The sequence below is a fragment of the Argopecten irradians genome, chromosome 4, assembly GCF_041381155.1.
Source record: "Argopecten irradians isolate NY chromosome 4, Ai_NY, whole genome shotgun sequence".
NCBI lineage: Eukaryota > Metazoa > Mollusca > Bivalvia > Pectinida > Pectinidae > Argopecten > Argopecten irradians.
The window spans coordinates 24,017,745-24,044,168 of NC_091137.1; the positions used below are offsets into that span (position 1 = coordinate 24,017,745).

At 34.1% G+C, this 26,424-nt stretch overlaps 5 protein-coding genes and 1 long non-coding RNA gene across 8 annotated transcripts in view; 3 read left to right on the plus strand and 3 right to left on the minus strand.

Annotated features, from left to right (window-relative positions):
• Window positions 1-26,424, minus strand: part of LOC138321053 (ADAMTS-like protein 2) — a 121,079-nt gene that overhangs the window by 10,074 nt on the left and 84,581 nt on the right. Inside the window, exon 8 of the mRNA XM_069264451.1 lies at window positions 144-313. Coding sequence (XP_069120552.1) covers window positions 144-313 — 170 coding nt within the window. The remainder of the gene's footprint in view (window positions 1-143; window positions 314-26,424) is intronic.
• LOC138321056 (D(1B) dopamine receptor-like) lies at window positions 2,396-5,257 on the plus strand. 2 transcript variants are annotated; one of them, XM_069264456.1, is made up of 2 exons: window positions 2,396-2,852; window positions 4,018-5,257. In XM_069264456.1, exon 2 carries the CDS (start codon window positions 4,041-4,043, stop codon window positions 5,043-5,045), a length of 1,005 nt encoding a protein of 334 aa, XP_069120557.1. In that variant the 5' UTR covers window positions 2,396-2,852; window positions 4,018-4,040; the 3' UTR covers window positions 5,046-5,257. The 2 variants fall into 2 exon arrangements, with proteins under 2 accessions (XP_069120557.1, XP_069120558.1); XM_069264457.1 differs by lacking the exon at window positions 2,396-2,852 and adding an exon at window positions 3,697-3,869.
• Window positions 8,624-13,086, minus strand: LOC138321054 (uncharacterized). Of its 2 annotated transcripts, none has more exons than XM_069264452.1 (2): window positions 13,023-13,086; window positions 8,624-11,425 (listed from the first exon to the last, which is right to left on the minus strand). In XM_069264452.1, the coding sequence occupies exon 2, from the start codon at window positions 11,301-11,303 to the stop codon at window positions 9,963-9,965; it is 1,341 nt and encodes a 446-aa protein (XP_069120553.1). In that variant the 5' UTR covers window positions 11,304-11,425; window positions 13,023-13,086; the 3' UTR covers window positions 8,624-9,962. The 2 variants fall into 2 exon arrangements, with proteins under 2 accessions (XP_069120553.1, XP_069120554.1); XM_069264453.1 differs by having other exon boundaries at window positions 13,036-13,084.
• LOC138321048 (uncharacterized) lies at window positions 18,191-20,174 on the minus strand. The gene is made up of 2 exons (XR_011208275.1): window positions 19,424-20,174; window positions 18,191-18,567 (listed from the first exon to the last, which is right to left on the minus strand). It is a non-coding gene; the product is annotated as an uncharacterized lncRNA (long non-coding RNA).
• LOC138321047 (growth hormone secretagogue receptor type 1-like) lies at window positions 20,154-22,876 on the plus strand. Its single transcript, XM_069264445.1, has 2 exons — window positions 20,154-20,245; window positions 21,038-22,876. Exons 1-2 carry the CDS (start codon window positions 20,228-20,230, stop codon window positions 22,109-22,111), a joined length of 1,092 nt encoding a protein of 363 aa, XP_069120546.1. The 5' UTR covers window positions 20,154-20,227; the 3' UTR covers window positions 22,112-22,876.
• On the plus strand, window positions 22,907-26,421 carry LOC138321049 (C5a anaphylatoxin chemotactic receptor 1-like). Its single transcript, XM_069264446.1, has 2 exons — window positions 22,907-23,940; window positions 24,762-26,421. The coding sequence occupies exons 1-2, from the start codon at window positions 23,923-23,925 to the stop codon at window positions 25,839-25,841; spliced, it is 1,098 nt and encodes a 365-aa protein (XP_069120547.1). The 5' UTR covers window positions 22,907-23,922; the 3' UTR covers window positions 25,842-26,421.

The following is a 26,424-nucleotide window of genomic DNA, read 5'->3' on the forward strand; positions in this document are numbered from 1 at the left end:
ACATTTGAATACTACTGACATTCAAAATTAATTGGTATGCATTCTCACAATGGTAGCCACAACTTCTACACTTTGAGTCCTGGGGCAGATTAGTTAGATTCTTATATAAATCCTTTCACTGAAGTGCCGATAAGTATACTTACGAGGATATCCAGCTGTTCAGATATTGGCCCCTTGATTCGGAGGGATGACGTGCCGCCATTTTGACTTTGATCATAATACATCACAGTGCTGGCTATGTTTCGGGTCCCTGCTAGACGCACTCGTCTGTTGACATCATTAAGGAAGAAAATCCCGTCAGAGGATTTTACGGCTGTAGAAAATAAAACGATAGAGTCAGTATCTTGCAGACGTGAATAATACCTTTTTCATGAATTATTGGTCTATTGCTTTCTTTTTCATATTTTTTTTCATTTCGTTAAATCTATTATGAGTAATGGCTTTTGTCGTTTTCTACCCACAGTTCAGTCGATCAAATTCTTTGGCCACTTATCGAAGGACAGACGAAAAATAAATATGAAAATTAATTGCTCTTAGACTAATTTTTGTGGTTCCTGTCTTTATAATTATCTATTTACAAAATCATGTAGATTTCTTTATAATGTTCAGCTTCGATTTCATTTGCACCACCTCGTGTCGTCCAATGACGTGTAGGGGCATAACATGTAAGATTCTAACCTTCCCCCCCCTGTCCACTCGTGCCCCGCTATCTGTCTCTCTAGCTGTATCTGTCTTCTCTCACAATCTCTCACTCTAATTGAAATTAACGTGTGTGTGTGTGTGTGTACAGTATTATTGTGTTCTGATTACTACTTACCACAATTTTACATCATAAGCCTATGATCTTCATACTATTGATATACCGGTTTAGAGAGGCGTTACCTTATGTATCTTTGTATACGAACAACCTATCACCACATAGCACCGACGCCAAGAGTTACAAATATTCTTTTATTAATCTCCTATATTCTAATGGTATTCAAACCTCTACATACGAGTGTTTACAATATCAACAAAAAGGTTGTTAAAAGAATATAAAACAAATTTATTTCATCGCTTGATAGCTAAACAAATATAACGATAAGTTATTTTTGGTTTGACGAACACTTGACTGCTTTATTTGTATGGTCACTATCTAGTACAAGTTATGATAATAATGTCCTCACTAAAGAAAAATATCAACTAGCTAGTCCATGGCCTGACCAAAAATTCAAAAGGGAGACAAAGATACTGCGCAATTGTAGACTGTGATACTGCACCAATGATTTCATCATTTGCGGACACTTGTGAGCCATACACAGGCATAATGTGATTTTGATGCATAAAAAGACACATTGGTGCATTAACAGGGCCTAACAACTCTTCGTCGGTATATAATAGGTTGATTTGTTAATGTTTTGGTACTACGGGGATGCATTTATCAATGTTGGTACTTTGTCAGTGTAGACCAATCTATACATTATTTAATGTAATGTATGAAAATTGAAAATTGTTATTGTAAATATTTTAAAGTAGTATTTCATGTAATTGCGGAGACTTACTAGCTATTTTAAACCTTTACGCGTGGAAAATCAATATTTATATTTAATAACTTTGCAAATACGAACTTTAAAAAAGTTGGGAATTATGGAATTTTAAAACTTAGAGAGGCGAAGACAAATGTGTAGAACACTTTTAATGCTTTTTTATGACAAAAAACAGCAAGTCGTAGACCATATATGTTTAAAGTAACAAACTGATATGTTTCTGTCTCATCCTTCCGGGACACCAGGTTCTATTACCCTTGTGTTTTTTTTTATGAGTCTCCGTACACACTTGTATCTGTTTATAGTTATTATTGACATATCATTGTTACGTTTAGTTACATTTATTTTTATCATAATTACATCTCTTCTTCGCCATGATGTAATGGGTAAAGGTGCGCGGGAGGAGGTTATATTATTGCCATTCTTCATCTATATGTACGAATTATTCGATATATGTTATCATTTTTGTGCAGATTTTACCGCCTTAAATGATCATAGCTGTTCACAAGGATGTAAAACACTAACAATAGAAATATCTGGTGTACATGTACTTCATTATAATTATATTCGTGCCCTAACATCTAATATGCAGTATATATTCACGCAAGTAGATGAACACCTTAAAGCTTATTATTTGTTGATAACATGTGTAGACGGGGATATTAGATGTAATACTATATAATGACCTTTAACAATATTTATAAAATTAACAACACCAGGGTTAGGTGTTAGGCTTTACTGCTAAAAACTTCTAAATTAACTCTTGTACATTTGTATGTACAGTACGTGTTCCGTCTACCGTGACGTTACACAAACAAGACTGTGTTGTGTTTGATATTTTAGACAACCCTTGTGAATTGATAATTTACCTGTTGAGAAGTTTAACACGATGAAATAAGAAATTATCCCTGTTAGGTTTTTAATTCGTTATGTAGATGTAATATCTTCACTGTCATATGCCTGTGCCAGCTTACACTTAGTACAGGATCGTTTTACCTGGCATCAGGGAATATATTCCTTGTATAGTAAAAGGTAAATAAGGGCGCCCAGGTAAGCAGCTGACATAGTTTCCTATGTACATAAGCTATTATTGTGACCCTTCAGCTAGGTGTCGTTTTAAGTGAAATAGTAGGTAACAGCTAAGTCTTTCAGATAGTGATAGCCTACAGGGATATCTCGAATTGGGTCGAACGTTTTAAGAAAAAAGCATCAACTATATAGTCAAGAGTGAACGAATATACAATGTCAATAAGTGTACCTGTATATCGATGAGGATCCACACAGGCGAGAATAAACAGCCGCACACCTGACAGAACCGGGCGTCAGGTAAGTAATTCAAAGTAGGGGTAATTATAATCAGATGTAGGTAATTACATATTGTCTATGATATCAATTGTCTTTTTCAAAGAACTGTCATACAGGTTTCTATAACAAATTCTTGTGTAAAATATTACTTCTATCTGTATTGATATCGAGTCATGTGAAGTGGTACATGTATGTGCCTACATACATGTACATGTAGTTATATAAGTTCGTTCTGTAATGTTTTGTGTTACATATACGTTTACTGAAATCAATAAATTATTGATTGACAAAGACGTTAATTACTCGTTGACACTCAACACAAGTGGGTATTTTTACTTATCATGCTAGCCCTGGTATTATGGCTTAGTGGACCAACTTCCGGTAGATATTGGTGTCATTATTGCGTTCTACTTTCGGTATACAGTGACGTCAAACACGATGATATATATGTGATAGGCACTGCCCCGCTAGGCTCGTTTGTTCGTGTGACAATAGCTATATATACACTACATATACAAATGTAATGCATTTTCAAGGCATTCATAGCTTCAAGCGTATGGATAATTTTCCCAATAACTAACTTTGAAAATCTAAAATCCGGGCTAAAATCCGGGCGAACTTGCCACAATAATTTCTTTCATTATCCACAAACTTTTTGACTTACATTACATCTTGTATGCTTGTTAAAGACGTTTGTGTATTACACTTTAAACAGTGTTATTAAATATGACTGAGGTGGACGAATAGTTCGACTTTTAATTGGCCTTACTTTTGGATCATTACTTCATGCGTATATGAACACACAATTTTTGTGGTTCATTTCGAAATATCCTTACAATATAAGCGTTACGTTATAAATTGCGACCCACATCCGCATTCAGTTTATTCGCGGATTTGTTGCGTCACTGCTTGTTTTACCATCCGGTGTAAAATCAAACAAAATACAATCTACAATACACGTATTGGGTGTGTATTGTCGTCATAAATTAGGTTTTATCTTGATATCGTGTTACAGTAACAAGATATGTAAGGAAACAGGTTTGTCTTTTCAAAAGTTTTATATTTCTTAATCTTTTCTCATATTACGACAGTTTATACACTATTATTTACAAAACATTGTTTGAACTTAAAGTAACTATCTAAGGTATGCATATTTTAACATGATTACGTTGTTGCTATATTCTAGGTTGTCTGGTTTTCACTTTGGCAATGGAAGACGAAACACGCGCCCTGTTTGGGTCGCGCATTCCGATATCGGTAGTCGCCATCTTGACCAACGCCACAGCTCTCATTGTTGTCTTCACGTCGACGAGATTACACACGAACGGCTTCATTCGGAACATCCTTAGTCTGTGTGTCTCGGACATTATCACAGCAATATTCGTTATTCCAATCAGTTTGATCTACCATGGAAATGCAAACATTAATTATGGGAGCGAGGTTTGTAATGCTTGGTCAAGACTGGCTTACTGTAATAGAGCACTGTCGTGCTTCATCCTCGTTACCATGTGTATTTTCTGTCTCATGAGTAAACTTCACAATAATGGACACATAAAATTACGCTCTTACAAGATTATAGAGATGATTTTGGTCCTGAGTCCGTGGATTTTCATTTTAATTGCGTATGTACCATTGTTCCTCACAGAGACAAATACTGCTTCAAATACAAAAGAGGACTTTGCAGACCAATTATGCCTTTTCTCAAACACCAATTACCATTTTTCAATGACAATTATCTTTTTGGTTTTGCCGCCATGTCTACTTTTAATCACCGTTATCGTTATGCATGTCATGTACAAAATAATGCAATTCAGACGGGAACATTCACAAATCCCTCAACCGGAAACGGAAGTGGATGGACGTCTACGCATGTTTACAATTGGCACGTGGCTTGTAAGTCTGATGACGATTTGTTGCTGGATTCCATTTATAATTGTGATGGTATTGATTCTTGTTTGTCGAAGCTCACCATCATCAGTTAACCAGTGTTATCCCTCACTTGATGCGATCGACACTACTTACACCATATCCCTCGTGCCATCAGTACTGACTCCATTTTGCTGGCTATTTATAGGAGAATTCCGTGCCAAATTATTATCAATTGTGTCTTTTGTGACACAGTCATGTTCCTGTGGACAGTATGTTGATTGTGTCAACTGTACCTGTCAAAAGTCGTCAACAGATGACGACATCAATGTTTTAACGATGTACTAATGGCAGATCCTGATTTTAAATTCACAAAACATTCAATAAATGAAATCATTTATCTGCTACGATGACAAGACTGTGATTAAAATCTATCCAATCCTAGACGTGTTCATTTCAAGTGTTCAAGCCTAGTTGCTTTTAAAACCATAACTGTTTTCAGTTATGAATGCAAATCTAATGTATGCTTCTTATTAAGCTAATAAAGCTGTCTTTAATAAGTAATTGGCTATGTCTTCTTTATCCATTTAGATCGATTTTATAAGTAAGATACATAACAATGCTTCATTTATAACATAAAAATCTCAAATGTCAATTTTTTTGACGCCTTAGATAAGCGTTGGTTAAGTCTTTGTCATTTGGCCAAGATTTTCTAGTTTATTACAATGGAAGCTGATGACCATGACCAACACTCAGCGATTTAGAAGTCAAAAGACTGATTCGGTCGCTGCCTGTAGACATTATGCCTTACGCATTTAGTTTAGAGCAAACGTCGTCCTTAAGCAGCCTGGGCCCGGCACCAAAAAATGTTCTCAGCCAGATGTTTTTTTTTACTCAAGTCTATGTAAAATCATACACTTGAGTCAAAAATCTGTCTCGGAATAGTTTTATGGTGCCGGGCCCAGTTGTTGTCGACAGTGTATCTGCAATACAAGTGAACATAACCTATTATTAAGTAACGGATATCTTCCGAGAATTGGGAATATAATCTAATGAAATGAATGGCTATAGTTGTCGTCGAAGAGAATACTTCATATACTACTTCATATATTACTTCTTATACTACATTTAAGTACATTTCTCGGAATACTGCGACCAACTACCACATATACTAAGTACATTTCTCGGAAAACTGCTGTCAATTCACAAGCGCCTGGTGTGTTGGTCAAAGATTCCATGGCAGGAAACATATTTTTGATAACATCGGTACATATTTTAATACAATTACAGTATTTAAACAATCAGATTCGAGGCTAAGCACTGTACTTAGTAAACGATGTGATAAACAGATAATTTTAACCAGATTGGCATTAAAATAACTTACATTTGCCATTTACATGCCAAGATCAAATGGAGAAACCGTTTATGTTTTTGTTAAGCTAAATCCAGTTAAAAAAATGGTAGGGATACCCGTGAAAACATTATTATGGCATTGCTACTTGACTGGTGAAATAGATATAATCCGTACCTGCTACATATTTTTCCTAAAATACATGTATTTTGTTTTTGCATATTTTGTGAAAATTTCCAAGTTGTTCAACAAATCATATGTCAATTATACTACCAAAGATTAGCAAAGATCGCATACGAAATTTTGATCAACTAGTTCTGTTCAACTGCATCTAAATCTACAAAATATCACTAATTTTTAACAAGAGATAAAACCTAGTAACAAAAGTTTTGTCAATAATGATAATCTAGCAAGCCGAAATATCATAGGAGCCAAATTGTTAAAATCGAACACTGAGAAAAATATTTAATGAAAGAATGTTTTGTATCTAACCCCATGTTTGTTAACTGTGGGAAACGCGGAAAGAACACACATTGTCAGAATTACTGTTGGTTCGTTTGGTGTTTTTTTCTGTTTTGTTATACATTATTATTGCACGAATCAGTCGTCCTAACAATTGACAGGTAACTCACATTTCTACCTTAGTAACTTAAGACTCCTGGGAGTCGATACAAAAGCTAAAGGTATACCAAATGTATTGAGTAAAGTGATTTTCCTCGTATCTTCCGTGTATTTGTATCCAAGCAATTTAAACATTGATATGGCTATATCGTGATCAGTATATTTTCTAAGTAAATGAACAAATTATCAACGAGTTAACATCAACCGACCTGGCACTGATCACCACATTATTTTTACATGAACGTCATACTTCCTCGAGGACATTACTAAAATCTAATTATAAGATCATCAGTACATTTCGTATTTAAGAGAGAAAAAAGCTATATCTTTACGATAATGTAAGATAATTGAAGATGTTAATTATGATTAATAGAATATTTCCCTACCTAGATGGTGTGACAAAAAAATCACAACCTGGGGGTAAGTCATGAACGTCCAACCCGAGGCTTGCCGAGGGTTGGACATTCAGGAATTCCCCCAAAGGTTGTGATTTTGTTCTCACACTTTCATAGGTAGGAAATGATTCTTTTTTCTCCCACATACAAAATAAAATGAAGAGATAATTACCTGAAAAGAAGCATTTTCAACGCGATATGAACATGGTTCCGTCGTCTGCACGTCAATATTAATGACGTCATCGACAATTCACGCCACGGTCACACCGCATGAAATCATAACGTCACAAAATTGTCTACAGGTTCAATAGGTTAGCGCGTGCAAATTGTCATAACCCAGGGATTGACAGAGAAATCTCCCACGGCTAAAGTCGGTGGCAAATCAGTGAATGGTGGGAGAAAATCAAGCCCTAAACACAAAGAAGACGCATTAAGGCTAAGGTTTACTGTATTTATATAAGCGTTTGCTTTCGAGCAACTACGATGCGTTATGATTGTTTTGTCATCGCGAATGCATAGTCTTTTTAAAAATACTGTTACAGTATGCAATGGACATGTATATAATTTGTAATATTAGTTATTGGAGAGTGCTTCATATATCAAGTTTAAAAAATTGTGCATTATCATATCGGTTCAGTAAAATATTTCAAAACTAAACTATGATTAAACTCACAAGGTTGGCAACGTGACAGAGAGCAATTCACGATCACCGTAGTAAACACATTTATTTAAAAAAAAGTATACGTAAAAAGTGATTACGTATACGAACATATTCAAAGTACATTTATCTTTTAATCCCACATAGAAATTCTTCAACCCAAAATATAATAATCTATGAACGTATCGACGAATTATATTCTTTTCCACAGATGTACAACCATGTCTGTCTAACATCCTATGAGGGGTATATGGCTTGCAACGTTAAGGGTTGTGTCCGCGTTATCGTGTAAACAATGGCTCGGCAAAAGTAATAGCGGTCTTTTTGAATATTAATTGTTTGGAGGCAATGTATAAAAACTTGGCACAATCAGTGTGTGTAGTGATCGTTTTACAGACTAGTCGAATTACAATAATGATTTTTAAAGACAGAATGGTGTTTGTATCATAAGTTTAAAAGGGTGGTAGTTAACAGCTTCATTTGCATACTATTTTGTCTGACGGACACAGTAATAAATCAAGGATTTCCTTCAATTTTGTATTCAAGACACATTTGTTCAATCTCAAACGCATAAAGAAATTAAATTGATATTTTAATATGTTTTTTTTTCATCTTTTCTTCCGTTTATAGCATTTCACAAAAAAAATATTTATTTGGTTGGGCGAAACCTACCTTTCACAGCCAGAGTCATGTAAGAACGACCTCCCATGTGTGCGGTGTGTTGTGTGTATGAAGTACGTGTGCGTGTTTTGGGAGACTGCGGTATATTTGTGTTTATGTTTACTTAATAGAAACTGCATATACAAAGGGTAAGTAGCAACGGACCGTTACCTATATTATGTAAACCGAGAATAAATATAGCGGCATTGGCAAGGGTATAATAACACCAGAAACAATCAAGTTTATATGATTACAATATTTTAATAATCATAAAACTATAAAATGAAACTAAATCACCAGACAAATACATAAAAATATATAATAAACATAGGCTTATGCACTCATTCACACACAAAAATCAAAATCCAATCAAACTTCTTTACTTGGATTCATATTAATGGTCGTATAAACCTTGCTATTATTTCTGATTTTTTAGGTTATCGATACATTGCAAAATGTAATGTCTTGGCCAATCAAATACTTCGAATTACACAGGGTTTCTCAATTATACAAGTTCGTGTAAACGAAGGTCAACTATTGTTAATGTGTTGTTAGAACTTATATGCTTAACATTTAATTGTATAATGTATTTCGAAATTCACTTCAAATACGTCAGAAGACAATAGATACATGCAGACAGAATTTAAGCATATAATTAATTACGAATGTCATTTGATTATTTAGGCCGAAGCCGCCGAGTTGAACTATTTGTTTCAGTGTTTTGTGCTCTTTTTTCTCTTTCTCGTAGCAATTTTCGAAAAGAAATTTATGAAAAATATAGAATTCTATGTAGATCCATACTGGCTGTGTGATTTTTGACATCGTTTCACGACTTCAATATGCGACGATACAGTTCTGTGATTCTGTTATAAAGGGAGGTAACTCCTGTGGCATTGAAGTTGCTATAGTTGCTATAGAGACAATGGATACGATAAACAGTCTGTGGATAACAAAATCATGCAGATGGCAGAAGTCTCTAGGTGTTCGTATGTGGTACAGGTGTAGGACACAGTTTAGCATAAAATGACTACAACATATACACCATATAGATATACCATCTACCACCAAATGTAAAATTCCATCGATTAAATATAGTCAAAAATAGCTCCACTAGACAACTTCACATTCACAACAAAAGATGGCAAACGTACAGATGTACAACGTTTCTGTCTTGAATGATATTAAATTATATAAAATATGGTTATCGAAATGTACATACATTCTGCCGCATAATGTGTTCATATCAAAGTTGGAGGATATATCTATAGGTCCTTATCTGTCAAAGTCACGATTGAAAAAGAAATCAAGGAAACATCTATATTGTAATTAATCTTACTATCATTGAGTGATATTGGATAAAAAGTAAGTAACAAATTAGTGATATTTTCAAGGTTCCTTAGGAGCTACTGATAGGCAATGACATAACAATCTAATAATGACTCGTAATGTTACAGGACATTTCCTTTAAAGTTGCTTAATTATAGCACAAGTTATCATAAAAGGTGCATAACAATATATTTTAAAAAAGCGGGGGCAATATAACGAAACGCATAATTAGATCAAGGAGATGGCTGCAGCATCTACTCTGACGTGTGTTTGACCAATACATTGATGAACTGTGAAGTCCTATAGACGTTTACTCTCCTTCTGACCCTATCCTCCACCCATAAAGTGCCCATCGAATCATATGCAATGTGAAACGGCTTGTAAAGTTCCTCGCCCTCTCGGTCCTCCAAAACTATGAACCCGCGAAAGAATCCGTCCCAGTCGAGAAAAAATATGGAACAGGTTTCTTCATCCACGACTAATATGTTCCCTTCCGCATCACAACATAGTCCTTTAGGAGTAACATTCGACCTTGGCCAGGCAGCCCCTAAAACCGATCGGAGAACCTTTCGTTCATTGGTTCTTCCTGTAAAATCGTTAATATGCGAACCGTCAGCTCTTAAGACAGAAACTAAGTTACGGTTGACATCAGTGATACAAATTCTATTTTCAAACGCATTGATTGATATGCAACCTGGCTGGAATGACATATACTCGTCACCAATCTTTTTCAAGAGAGTTCCATCGTTAGAGAAAAGTAACAACTGACCAAACTCGTCCATAATGCTAGAAGAACCGGAAGTGTTCACTCCAGATATAGCCAAGCGTCCATCCGACATTAAAGCCATATGACTGCCTCTGAAGTCCACCAAGCTGATGAACGTGGTATATGTATTCGATCGTGTTTGGTAAGAAAGAATCCTGCCAACTGCACTTGCTAATAGAAGCAAACATCCTTCATCTTTAACTACTATGTCATGGATGTTGACACTTGGCATCACGTGGTATTGATAAACAACTTGCCCATACTTTGAGTCAATCTTATTGATAACATTACTATAGTCAGTAACCGCCAGACAGAACCCTCGGGAAATCGGACACAGACATGTGACTTTTTGTGACCATTCAAATGCTATGCTACACAAGAACGCGCAGTGGTGATGTGTTTTGGTGCGGTCTCGCGGAAACCTCAAAACTCTTGGCCTTGTCCATTGTTGCTCATCTATCAAACGTGTTTCCTTAAAACTCTCTCCATCCTCCTCCAAGTCATCCGAACACAACACATCCGTATGTTGCTCTATAGGATCAAAACAACCATCAGTAGCTTTAGAGTGTTCCTGTGATGTTGTGTCGCGGACGAAATAGTTATTTGGATATCCTGAGACTCCTCTCATTTGTAAGCGATGCTTCGTGCGGCAACATGGACAATTTAGTTCACAGTTGCTATTGGGATCATCAGTTTTTACAAGTTTTTCTAAGCAAACTGTACAGAATGTGTGCCGACACGGCAGCAGTTTCGGTCCCCTATAGGTGTCCAGACAGATAGGACATATGTCCTCTTTATTGTACGTGTAGATGTCATTATTGGATGCCATTGGTTTGCGTTGAACATTACGATGGATTTTTCAAATTATTGAAAAGATTGATATATTATCGAAAATCGTACGTGCGCAATATAGCTTAATCACACTCTTCACCAAGACATATTATATCATACCTGAAACAAAAAAAGTCAACATTATTATCAGTCTCATTCTACTACTCGTTATAGTCCACTGTTGTATAGATAGTGCCCAGATATGATTTAGCACGAGGTAGGATGGACACATTAAATAAAAAAGTATTTACAGCACAAGCGTTTGCCTGCTGACTTTTTGTTGCACTGAATTTTATATCCAAACTTTCTCTACACTCGCAAGATAGGATATATGGACGAACACTATGCAAAAGTTTCCCGGGTACAATATTTCATTTGGATCCTATAACTGGAGGCTAATATATAATGAACCTTTGTATTATTGCACGGTACTGACCCCGGGTTTTTTCTCCGATTAGTCCCGCTTTTCTCCACTATCTAAACCTTTCAATGACCCTTTTAGCAATCTAAACCTTTCAATGACCCTTTTAGCAAGGCGACCGTAGTTTATGTAATACCGTGACACATGCACTATCGCATTTTTAACTTAGGCTCTCATCAAATGACCATAGCTACTTAGAGGGGAAAATTAGCTCGTAGTTGAAAGCCACCAAAAGTCACAAGTTCTAAAACCAACTAGAACAGCTGTCGGATACTGATTTCCCCGGATACTGCGGCTTTCATCTGCCATAAAAAGACTGGAAAGTGAAAAATTCCCAATAGCAAATATATAATTTAAACATTAACAAATAGCTATACATATATATATATATCTGTTTTGTCTTTTGATGTTGAATAGTAAATATGTGCGAGGCTTTTTAATGTTCATTTAACCCGATTATAATTGAGAAATTACATATTTTAGTTGTTAGAGCAAAATTTGTAAAACGCATAATTATTATATGGTACACGAACGATATCGTACCCTGCTGCTGTTATAATCAGTACAAGCATATGTACACACATGTACATGTTATCACGTTCAGTAACTTCGTGTATATATATGTGTCACACGTACTAGACTCGCTATCTCAGTCTACATATACTGTTACATACATGCAGAATGATATGACACATACAAATGTATGCCAAAACATTTGTATGTGCCAATAAATTCAAATACATAACTTAATGAAATTTCTTTATATAAATCACACATATCACACGTATGTATGGCAAATTAAGCCTATAAATAATGTATACCGTATTGTTAAATTTAGGTGTATAATGTCTGTATACACGGCATAATATCATGGTCTATGCACAACTGACAGTGATAATATCCAGAACGAATGTCATAAGATATAATAAAGCTATATATATAGCCTCGAAATATCGATCGACCCAAAAACGTTATATATGTGTTTATCAACGTTATGTGTTTATCAGCGTTATATTTTGAATTTGATAACAAAATTCGTGAAATACATAACCACATTATATATGATGATTTGGAAAATCGATACTGACTTTCCAAAACATTACTATGAACAATGAAATTATTTATGTATCTTAGCTATATTAACAAATGACATTGTGACATAGTGTAGTTAAACTATCAACATCATCATGATACTTATATAAAATATTAGTTGTTGATAGGTATATCATTTACAGAATGAGCACACAATTCGACCTTGAAGGATAGGTGATGATGATAATGAATAGTGCGACTTACCATGGCCACTTACCGTGCTAATAAAATGGCTGCACTTTCGGTTTAAAACGAGACTATATATATGTGTATAAATGTGTAACACGTTACCGACGGATCATGACCTCACAACTTGAGTATGGTTAGCTGATGTGCGCCTAGCTAACTACATATTTTCATTCGATCGTTCGTTTTAAAGTCAGAATATCAATACACAACGGCAGTGATTACAAGTATCTTTTTTAGTTATCAATACGAAAAGATGCGCTATTCTTGCTTTTGATATAACTTTCTCGAAGATGTACCAACGGCTTTACAGTGTATAACCACTACTAAGTTTTAAATACACTCCTTAGGTTTAAAACATAAATGCCTATTTTTAGCAGATGCAATACCTTGAAGCTACATATAGAATATGGATCTATTGATTGAAGTAACACATGATAGAATACAGTCAATCGATACACGCATACAACGCATGCCGTTAGCCCTGTTCCATTTATTTGATTCATGAGTCATTCACGAATGTATAAAACAAAATTGTCTTACTGATTAATGGTGTAATAGCCAATTTTTTGTTAATTTGTGGCACATTAATTGATTATAGTTTCGATTTCGAAACAAACAAATATTTTCTTTGAATTTATTTTCAAGTGGTTTTTTTCCTCCATTTTTCAGCATCATAGTTTATCCTAGTTTCGTTCTTTATATACCAAAATCAGGGTTTTGATACCTGAACATTCCCAATTACGAAGTATATATAATGTTTATGTTATTTCCACACCAATTAAAAAGATGTTGTCATTATAGAACTTTTTGTTAAGCTGATATAACATGGTTTCCAGCAAAATCTGGGTGGGATGTTACTCTATTCAATAAGTTTTGGTTTGTTCCGAGTATTCATATAGAATAAAACAGATAACAAATCTTAATACGATTTAATGTCAGTGATAAAAACTATTGAAATGTAAAGATTAAAAAATACCAATAAAATGTAAGTATTTGTTGTTAACTGTTTTGATAGATATCTCAAAATGACCTGTAAATCAAAATAGTTGATACAATCTTATAAAAAGAAACGTTTTTTAAGGTAGTCTCAGAAATTAATTGTTAGCATGTGTTATTAAAACGCAATTACAATTTTCGACAAAAATCTTCCATAACGTTTATATATTAAATATTGTAGATACCATGGCATATGCTAATTCCATTTTACATATACAAATGTCTAAAACACACTTTTAATACACACAACATGACATCCAGAAACATATCTTATTTTAAAACTTTAGTATGAACGTATGGTTACTTTTGTTTGGATTCATACCCTCTTATGTTAAATTTAAATGAGAGTGCTAAAAACATTTGGAAATAATAAGAAGAATGTATTTTATAAATAAAAAAGCTACAGACAAAATGAACTGACAGAGTAGCACACAGGACAAAGGAAAGGCCACTTTATTTATTTATTTATTTATTTATTTATTTATTTATTTATTGTTTTGTTTAATTTTTAATGCTCTCAATAGAAAATAGGATAAAGAAGATATTCCTTGTTTCTTGAATAACAGTTATATTTCATCAAGTGAGGTGAAAACTTTGATATCTTTCACGACTGCGAAGCACGAGTGAAAAATATCAAAGTTTCAACCTTACGAGATGAAATATTACTGGTAGTCATCAAGAAACAAGGAATCTTCTTTTCATTCCATTTGTTTTCTCGCTTCCATTTACAGAAGACCATCACTACCAGTTCCGTCAAAGGTTATTCTGCCATTGTATAGTACAGAGTTATTTGCCCTTGCGATTATTACGTCGCATTTTAGGAGCATAAATTTCTACACAAAAATATGAAGTCATTTTTGTGCACCAACTAATAACGTAACAATCAAAATGATATTTCAACTCTCAATGCTGCATTGTGATTGGTCAAAAGCGAGTGAAAATATCAAAATTGATATTTTCAATGGAGTAAATCGCTTTCATGTTCACCGTAAAACCTTTTATTTCACTGCGGAAAATGTAATAAAAACAAATACTTAAATTAATTAATTGTTTAAATATATAATTCGATATCGCATCTTTACTAAGCGATATCTATTAAGTATATATGTCATATTATATGAAATATAATTGCGAACTAAAAGCAATGTTTAACTTCTTTTTTATCGAGATGCACTCTTGAAAAGGACATTATAATTATGTATACTGCTATTTGTACTGAAACTTTTCATAATTATATTGATAGTAGTAAAAGAAAACTTTTTTCAAATTTTTTAAATTCGCATATGGTTATAGTCGGGGACCCATGATTGACTCCATACATCACACTTATCGTGATAAATGGATCTGCGACGATGCAAATCACTTAGTAACTAAAAATCCGTGTAGTAAAATTACTGATTTTGCTATAATTTTCGAGTTGTTGCTGTTTCATTGAGTCATCAACAAGAGCCAATGCCAATCAGAATTAATTATTCCAAGCCATACATCGTCGTTATGCTCATAATCTCATATGCAATTAACTGTTGTGATATGGAATAACTATTTTCTACATTTTTATCGCGTTATACAAGACGTTAAGTGTTTTATATAGGACAATGTGATAACACCAGTATATCATTGATACATAAGTGATAAAACGTATTGATTTAAAACACATACTTTATTATGACAAACGGCTTCTCTAAACTTAACGCACAAATATATCCGCAGTGAAATCTTCACATTTGCACAAAAGAAAATGCAAATGTTTGTAATAATACATGATATCAAAGAAAACACAAATATTGTTTTTAAATTAATTCATTAAAACATTGAATCTATTCATCAATTACTATCCTATATTAACGTGGTGTCACTGACTGTACTTCTAATGAATGACCTTATATATATATATATATATATATGTCACTTATATGTTATATATAGTCACTTATATGTAATTATAAGGGATGGGTTTTTAAATAATTCCAAACTTTTATGGCATTTCTTTAAGAGAATTCAACAATATTTTAATTGTAAAACATGCATTGATTGTTATGTATCTATGTGTGCATTAAATGGTTAATTGCTGAAATATCAGAGTAACACATATTATGATGCCCATTGATGAACTGTCATGATTTAATAAATTTTGTTTTGTGTAAATTCACCACGAAATCAATGCATATGTTATTGTGATACCTTGATGAAGCGATTCTACGCGTACTACTGTAAGCATATACACTTAAAGCCGCATAATCCGTATCTTTCAGGGTCCGTAAATCAACAAAAGAAAATTAGGGTACATATATTATAAAAAGTTATCAACTTTCCCCTAATTACACACCCAAAAAGTCCCGAGTTCAAAAGAAATTAATGATTAAAAATTCGATATCCAGAGTGTTTGAATATGCATTTTCAATCGTAGACGATCACGTGACTTTCCAGACCAAACGAAATGGCGTGCCCAGTCAAAAGTGTGTCGTTCATGTTAGCAGGAACTTCTACGGAAGAACTTGTTACTTATCATGAACAAGTGAATGTTTTGTTATGTGATGAAGTTAAAGAGTCCCTCAGAACAATATATATACATTAACGTCGTGTAAACAATACTTCCATTCGGTCATTTTGAGTGTTTACTATACGGCGATCGGTTGACTATGCTTTGCCTAATTTCCGGGGGCCACCGGAGGGATTTTTGTGGGAACGGTATTTAAACTTCGTATAAAATACGTGTTGCGATACCATACAACGTACTAGACAAGATAATAAATTGTACAAAAATGTACCAGATATATAAATAATGGTGTTGATAAATAATGAAATAGACAAGACACATCGTACTATATAGAGAGGAAAATGGTTTTCTACTCTGGTGATATTTTTTAAAATAAATATCTCAGACGATATTTGACTTGCCTTGGATAACCATATAACTTGTTTTATAAAGGTCCAAATGAAATATAATAATAAATCAAGTAAAATAAGCACGGAGAGCAAACTTGACACAATATGCATTTTTGTTCAATGTCATATGTGTATACAATGTACATGTATACATGCATATCTATTAGTTATATAATCACCATGTACCGCCATAAACCAGTATAAAACTTAATACGTTATTTTATGTATATTTCTGATATTTATGTTGGAAAAGCTCCATGTTCGTTAAAAACATGATGATAAATTTCTGGTGAAACTATAAACATTTGGTTATATGATTTCAAGGATTACAGAAAATTAAAAAAAAAAAAATGGGGTTGGGGTTGCAATAAGGCGGTTTAATGTGTGTTAAAAGTTCTGAATGTCTAACATGCAATTAAGTATATATTTTCTGTGTAGATAATGAAGACAGATCCCTTAGTTAAATTTGTGATGTACATGTACACGATAGCTTGTCAATGAACCATATAGCTACCATATAATATGATGTCCAGCCGTGAATTTGCCTCTGAATCAAATTAATCAGAAACATGCATAATAAAAGACCTAGATGTTTCTTATACAATCATATTCATGCACAAATAGCATTCATATGCATTGTAGTGTCATGTACACATATTGTGCATTGAATTCTAAGTCAATAGAAAAATGACTGGAGTTCAAAATAGCATCCAGTAGCAAATAAGCTGACCATAGCATGTGATTATCATGTCATCAGAGTAATTGCATTAAAATTCATTTTTTAGTATGTATATAGTCTAACCTGGTAGAAAATCTAACTTTATTAGTTGTATTTTGATAGTTTATCTTTATATATTCAAGCAATCCTTTAGTGTGATCTTGCTCCAAACACTAATTATGTGAAGTTGCTAAGAGCTTGTACATGTATTAGACCTTGATTGACCTGGACTAATTAGAAGTTATTGTCAGTCTATTCCTTTCTAAATCAATCAAAACTTTGCAACTTAAAATAGTCAAAAATGAATAATGCAATTTAACAACATGCATCACAGGCTATTGTCTCTACAGATATATGGATATTCTTATATATATGTGCAATCTGTGTATTACACAACAACAAGATTTTTTTTATTACACATAGGGATATATGTATATCTATAGAGCCAAAATCTTGAGATTTGACACTGACTTTTGACCCAAATAACCTTTGATCTAGCTCCAGTCTTGTTTGCTATTTATTTTCTGTATTTGAACATTTCTGAAATGAACACTACATAATTAAACAACTCAGACAAATGACATATATTATTTTAATTGGTTTATTGTTCATAAATTAGAATTACATCCTTGTCCCATATAAATTATTCAAAAGTTATACACACTAGGTGTGTAAACATGCAATAATCATTATTATTCCTTTTTTCATTTGTGTGAAGAAGAAATGAATAATTCGAAAATATCCTGGTGATAATAGTAAAGAATTATGCTAGGTTTGTTCTGTCCTTCCTTCTTGAAAATAATTTCTTTCTGGTTCATAATGGGTACATTACAAACAGACTTTATTTTTTACTGTCAGTTTTGATCTCAGAGATACATGTAGTTGTTTTTCCCTTTTATTTTTGGGCGAGCTGCCATCACATCTTGCACTTCTGTCATCTGGTTGAAGGTCCCATATATTCTATAAAGAAAATGTGGAGTAAATGTCAGTTATGTACATAGATAAATACTGTATACATGCATATACATATTCTTTCAGTGTAAGCCTACATGTAAATCAAACTAGTTCCAACTGTTTTCTGTCAAACACAAATTTATAACAATTACACAGTTTTTGAACACATTTATCAAAATCAAACCTCACTAGATACTAAGTTAGTCATTTATTGAATTACAGAGGTCTAGGCATTTTCATGTGAAGAGTAATGGTTCTAATTAGTGCCAGAATTTATGTAGCCTAAATATATTGGACATAATATATAATACATATTTAAAAAAGTCAATTACTATTCTTTACTCACACCACTTATGATGTATTGGTGTGAATTTTATATAATTAAGACCAGCAGATAGGATAACGAGTACGTGACTAAGTGACTGTAAGTCTAAAAAAAATACAATCTTATACACACGAACACTGATGAATTAAGTTTGAAAGTGGCTTCTTTAATACAATAATATCCATAGCATGCAGTAAAAGGATATATATCACTGATATACATCAATACACAAATAGATATCAGAAAAGATATCACACTCCTGACGCTGTAAGCCTGTAACAGTAGCTAACATTACATGTATATCGTACATGTATAACACTGAAGAATGTGATCATCTTTTAAGGAAACACGTACATTTTTTGTATAATATGACTCTATTAATGCTTCTGTTGTAATCCATGATTAAATCTGTTATATGTTCCCAAATTTATCAACACTTTTCCTGATTTCTAATCTCTATTTTACTATGGTACCAATTCCAAAAAGCGACCAAACACTTACAGAATATAACCCGTACCCCTTCGGGGCCCCACTCACCTTATAGAGACGAAGAGAAGTCAGTTTATGTGGTTTTGGTAGATCATTCACAAATCATAGTTGTTGTCATAGCTCGAATTCGTTTCCATATAATATTCTTAGCAATTCAGAACATTTTTTAGTTGATATAATTTCCTTATTCACTTCGAATCAGCAGTTGATTCTAAGCCGGCGAGCTTTCACTGCAAAGCTCGCTCCATTGCGGTTAACAACTTTTATTTCCGGACATGCGCAAAGTAGCATTTCTAAGCTTTGGAGGCGTTAACTTTTGACTTTCTGTCGGACCGCGCGTAAGTCTAAAATAAAATTTTGTATATTTATATCTTTGGACCTCTTAACTTTCTAGACTTGTAATTTGGGGAAAGTTCATAACTTTTTAGGGCTATTACACCTTATCTTGTCATTTTTTGTTTTACAGACCCTGAAAGATACGGATCATGCGGCTTTAAGATACACATGTTAAACTTATGTAATATGTATTGGGCGTTATGATTAGACCAACTTATCATTATCGCAATAATTTATTGACATTATCCTTAATTAAGATGTTAGGGTTACACAATGTATACGGGCCGTTTTGTTTCATTTTCCTAGATACAATTCAGTTTCACTACTAAATTCAAAACTAATCGTTATCGCAATAAATTATTGACATTATCCTAATTAAGATGTTAGGGTTACACAATATATACAAGCCGTTTTGTTTAGACCACCTGGTAAAGACTGTGTCATAACTTAAACAGCGCTCCGATGTCAAACAGTGTGTGCCGGTCAGAACCAGTCGAAAAAATAGAATAATTAGACATGGCAACCTCCGTTCTGGTAAGTCTTCTTAATCATCAGATATATTTTCGGTAAATTAGAAAAAGCTGATTTTAAACATTAACAAAATGATTGAACCTAAACAACAATTATTGGTTAAAATGAAAATTCCATGTGTTAAAAGGGGCGGGGCCCAGTTAAGAATAATGAAAAAGTCACAGTGTTAGAAGCAAAGAAACATCTTAAAATAGTTGCTTAAAAGAGCTTTCCAATGGAATATTGAAAATTCTTTTTTTGTTATGACGTTATGCAACTACGACCGAAATTTTAAGTTAGAGAAATACCTGATAACGGTAAATTCATTCACATTTATCGATATTTATATATTTAAAAAATATTTATTTTTCTAATGTATTTATTTTGTCAGAAAGATGATAAAATCACCAATAAATAGACTTTCATATTTTAGAGAGAACGAAGAGGACTCTCCGTAAACTACAATCACATTTTGACTAATAATTGGCAATCTCCGTCGAATGTTTTTATTTGAAATATGTTTTGAAAGATATGCGAAAGTGTCATTATCCCTTGTAGCACTGATACTTCATTTAGCACGTTTATCGTTTATCACAACGAAAGTGAATCCAGAGTAACACCATTGAGAAAATCTTTCTTTGGAAAAGGCTGACAAGAAGAGGACAGAGTGCGTAAGATTTTCGTTGAATTTGGAATTTTTTGTTTAAATGCGATTACCTATTTACCCTTAAAATATGTTCAGGTATATAAAGATTTTTTTAAATGATATCACTGTTCCAGCCCTCTTCTGAAAGTGAATCTGTGTTACTTTTTCAGCCTTCAATGTCGACAACATGGTACAACACCACTTCGAATGTTACCTGGCCAGATTACCAAAATAATAACACCCAAAAGACAGACTCATGGACCAGTAATATTTTACCGGAGTTACTAGCACGTTTCCTACCGACCATACTTTTCGCAGTCCCAGCTAACCTTACCATCATCATTATCATCCTTTGCAACAAGAACCTGAGAACGCAGACATTTTTCTTGGGGATTCTCAGTATCAGTGCGTTCGATTTGATCTATTGTGTCTTTGCTTTGCCAATCAACATTGACCATTATGTCACCTGGGGAAGGTGGCGCCACGGTAACGTCATTTGTTTTATCTACATAATTTTGATCAACAGCAAAATCTACACAACTGCTTTGATGATCACTGCGCTGTCTGCCGAACGTCTGTTGACCAAGTTAAGATCGGTTGCTGTCGTCAGCGACAGGATGACGAGGATCCTATCTAAAGTAATGGTGGCAATGCCCTGGTGCTTTTTCGTGTTATTTACTGTGCTCTGCGTTCTAATCAAACACGATGAAATGACCAGGGAAAACTATCTTCACGAAACCTACTGCCTTTTTATGGCAGAACAGACATTCCATATGCCGTATGTCGTTGTGGCTTTCCATATCCCACTTTGTCTTCTGGTACTGGGACCGGTCGTTATGATTGTGATGTACAAATGTAAGAAATCGGACTGGGATCGATTGTCATCAGGTACACAAGAAACTGAAAGCCTGTTTATGTCCACGTTGTGTGTTTGGATCGTGAGTTTTGTTTATCTTGTGTTCTGTACACCTATGACAGTCTGTATGACCGAAATTATTCTTTGCATACGGAATAGGTCGACCAGGTGTCCAACTATCAATTTCTACAAGAATGCATATACCGTGTCTCTCTTACCATGCGCCATAATGCCTTACTTATGGATCCTTACTTTGGAAATCCGTGCCATCTTGGCACCGTTGAAAGAACGCGCCAGAAAATTAGTTGCTACCCCAGATGGCACGAGGATCACCCTGTCATCACTTCGGCATCGTGTGTCAGCAGACGACAAAGAAATACTTCACTAGATAACGGAAGAACTATGTACAGGGAACTGTTAAGACAAGCAATGTGGTGAAAAGTTAAAGAAAAAAGAACATTACCTAAAACCAACTCCATCAAGTCCTTAATATTTATGTACCGTTTGTAGTATCATTTCAAGAAAGATGAGGTAAAGTCCAATTATGGAATATCAGCATACATATGACAGTATAACTATTATCTGTATACCTTCATTAATCCAATTTCGATTTTTTTCCCTGGTGTATATTGTTCATTTATGATTTTTTCTTGTATTTTGATTATCCAAATAACAGTGTCGAAAATGCACTAGTACAACGTTATGAAATATTAAACAATTTGCGGCCTTTGATTTGAAATGATATTGTTTTACAGCGTCCTTTTGGTGGTCTCTTTGATAGGTTATCAAAGATAATAACATTTTTTTTCACAATTGTTAAAAATCATTTTACTTAACAAATGTAAACTGTTGTAGATGATCCTTATACGTTTGAAAAATGTATTTACAACTTGTTAAAACAAGTATTGTTATTTGTGATTTTTTAATTCGGAGATATTTTTGAAATATCTGAGCTTTTTTTAATTGTCGAGTTCGTGTCATTTTTCTATATTTACATTTTCAATGCAGTCCCACTATGTAACCTTACCAAACGCAGTTGGCAGTCATATAAACAATGAACTTCAAGCGCTTATTATGACGTCATTATCATTGTGACGTCACAATTGTCGTGCCAGCGATCACGGAAGACGGCTGTTCAAATGGCTGTTCCATCCATGACGAAATTCAACATGAAGCGTTAGCGCGCTTCATGGCATTTGCCTCTGTCCAGTTTGCATTCATATTGGCTATGAATGCCAACTGAAAGATGTTCAATGCTTAAGTAACACTGTCTGCTATTTTATTGAAAAAAAACAGCAAACTATAATTATTATTTATATCCAAACATTGTCGTTTTACTCATATTGTCAGTTTTTGTTTGGCTGTTGTGATAAAGAGTTCCTAGTTTCTATACTTTTAATATGTTATCCAAGTGGTGACACTGTTGAGTGTAGGGCACTATTAACGCCAACATATAATTGATACATGAGTGATAAAAGGCACTAAGCTATTATACATGTTTTATACCAACACTCGGGTTCACTAAACATAATGCGCAACTACGTCTTAAAAACTCTTCAAATTAACCAAAAGAATTATGTAAATGTGTTTCATAGCAATGTCCATGGTGTCGCAAATAGTTTTCGTAGCAATGCCGATAATGTCACTAAATCACTAATGAAAACATTGAATCCATTAATTATTTTGCTGTGCTATTGTATATAAGTGACATTGTCCGTACTTCTTATATGTGACATAATGTCATCGTAATACTACATTAATAGGATTACATGTACAATTATATATACATTCATTTATAGGTAGTTATTAGGGATGTTTAAAAGAAATCTTACTGTTAAGGGTTCCCCTCAAAGTATGTGGTAATATTCTCATTGCAAAACATTCATTGATTGTATGCATACATTTGTTTAAAATTGTTAATTACTGAATTATTATAAAGTAAGAGAAAATCCGCGGACCTTCCATGGGCGTTGGATGTTCAAGTCAATTTTTCTAGGCACAAGCGACTGCCAATAGTGTAATTAAAGGCTATCGGTATGATTTAATGAAAGACCCTTCTCAAGATGTTAAGGTCACATGATATACACGGACCATTTTGATAAGACCTACTGGCAAAGACTGCGTCATAATTGATACAGCGCTCTGATGTCAAACATTGTGTGCCGGTCACAAACAAGCGACAAAATAGAATAATTAGACATGGCAACCTCCGTTCTGGTAAGTCTTCTTCATTATCAGATATATATACAGTATATATATATATATTTATATATTCGACGTATTAGGCAAAATTGGTTTTACACATCGACAATTTAAATGAAGTTGCATAAATAGCAGTTATTGGTTAAAGTGAGAATGTTGTTCCATGTTGTCAAAGGGGAGGGACCCAAATAGAGATAATGATAAAAACATTAGGAGCTCAGAGATATTTTGAAATAGTGTTTATAGAGATTTCAATGGAATATTGAAAATCCAATTTCAAACATCCATGTATAAGACGGTATGCATTTACGGCTGAAATTTAAAGTAAGAGAAATCCTTGATATCGTTAAATATACATGTATCTTATTTGTAAACAACACTTGAGCAAAGAGGAGTCTCTTTGATCAACCATTAATTATTTGTAAACTATGATCTACGGAGAACGTGGAAGTGAAATCACACTGTATCTAATAATTGAAGAACACCGTCGAATCTGACCACATATGGTTTAATGTGAAATTTCTTATCAAAAGATACACAAAAATACAATTATCTCCTTATCATTAACACTTCATTTATCAAGGAAAAAGAATTTAGAGTTACAGCATTAAGAATATTTCTCTTTGACAAAGGCTTCCAAGGCGTGCGTAAGATTTCCGTTGACGATTATCAATGAATTCTTATAAAAAAAATTTTTGTCAATATTTGGAAATTTTTCTTCAAGAGATTTAATCTAGTTGCCTTTAAAACATGTTGTGGCATATATGGAATGATCTAAAGTGTTTATATTACCATACCGGCCCTGTTCTGACAGTAAACCTGTGTAACTATTTCAGCCTACAATGTCGACTACATGGTACAACACTACTGCCAATGTTACCTGGCCAGACTACCAAAATAATAACACCCAAAAGACAAACAACGGGAACGATAATATTTTACGGGAGTTACTGGCGCGTTACCTACCGACCATACTTTTTGCAGTCCCAGCTAACCTTACCATCATCATTATCATCCTTTGCAACAAGAACCTGAGGACGCAGATATTTTTCTTGGGGATTCTCAGTATCAGTGCGTTCGATTTAATTTATTGTGTCTTTGCTTTGCCAATCAACATTGACCATTATGTCACCTGGGGAAGATGGCGCCACGGTAACGTCATTTGTTTTATCTACACGGTTTTGATCAACAGTAAAATCTACACAACTGCTTTTATGATCACTGCGCTGTCTGTCGAACGTCTATTGACCAGGTTAAGATCGGTTGCTGTCGTCAGTGACAGGATGACGAGGATCCTATCTAAAGTAATGATAGCAATGCCCTGGTGCTTCTTCTTGTTATTTACTGTGCTCTGCGTTCTCATCAAACACGATGAAATGACCAGAAAAAGCTACCTTCACGAAACCTACTGCATTTTTATGGCAGAACAGACATTCCATATGCCGTATGTCGTAGTGGCTTTCCATATCCCACTTTGTCTTCTGGTACTGGGACCGGTCGTTATGATTGTGATGTACAAATGTAAGAAATCGGACTGGGATCGATTGTCATCAGGTACACAAGAAACTGAAAGCCTGTTTATGTCCACGTTGTGTGTTTGGATCGTGAGTTTTGTTTATCTTGTGTTCTGTACACCTATGGCAGTCTGTATGACCGAAATTATTCTTTGCATACGGAATAGGTCGACCAGGTGTCCAACTATCAATTTCTACAAGAATGCATATACCGTGTCTCTCTTACCATGCGCCATAATGCCTTACTTATGGATCCTTACATTGGAAATCCGTGCCATCTTGGCACCGTTGAAAGATCGCGCCAGAAAATTAATTGCTTCCCCAGATGGCACGAGGAACGCCCTGTCTTTTTCATCACTTCGGCATCGTGTGTCAGAAGACGACAAAGAAATACTTCACTAGATAACGGAGGAACTATGTACAGGGAACTGTTAAGACAAGCAATGTTGGGAAAAGTTAAGACGACAAATAAATACTTCACTAGTCAGCATTACACGAAATGGCCAAGAATGGTGTACAGTGAAATGTTAAGACAAGTATTGCGGAAAACTCTGAGTAAACCAAAAGAAAAAGAAGTTAACAACATGTGATGAATCGAATGCTACATTTTATGCGTAATGTCTGTGTACCATTTGCGGCGTTTTATCACGAAATATGCGGTGGAGTCAAATTATAGAATGTCAGCATAAATATGAAAGTGTGATGATCGGTATCGCTTTATTACATCCTAATTTCGAAATTCGTTTTTCATGGTGTTAATTGTTCATGTTTGAAGTTCTGCTCTTTTATTTTCTACTGGTATTTTGATTATCCAAATAACAATATCGGGAATTCATTTGATATTTGGTACAATGTTATGAAATATTAAACACTTGTGTATGGAAATAAAGTGTCAACTTGGTGGATTAAGAAAAATAGTCAGGGGCATTATATTTCAATTGTTATCCATGCTGGTTTCCTCAGTTTTTTACCCAAAATAGATATA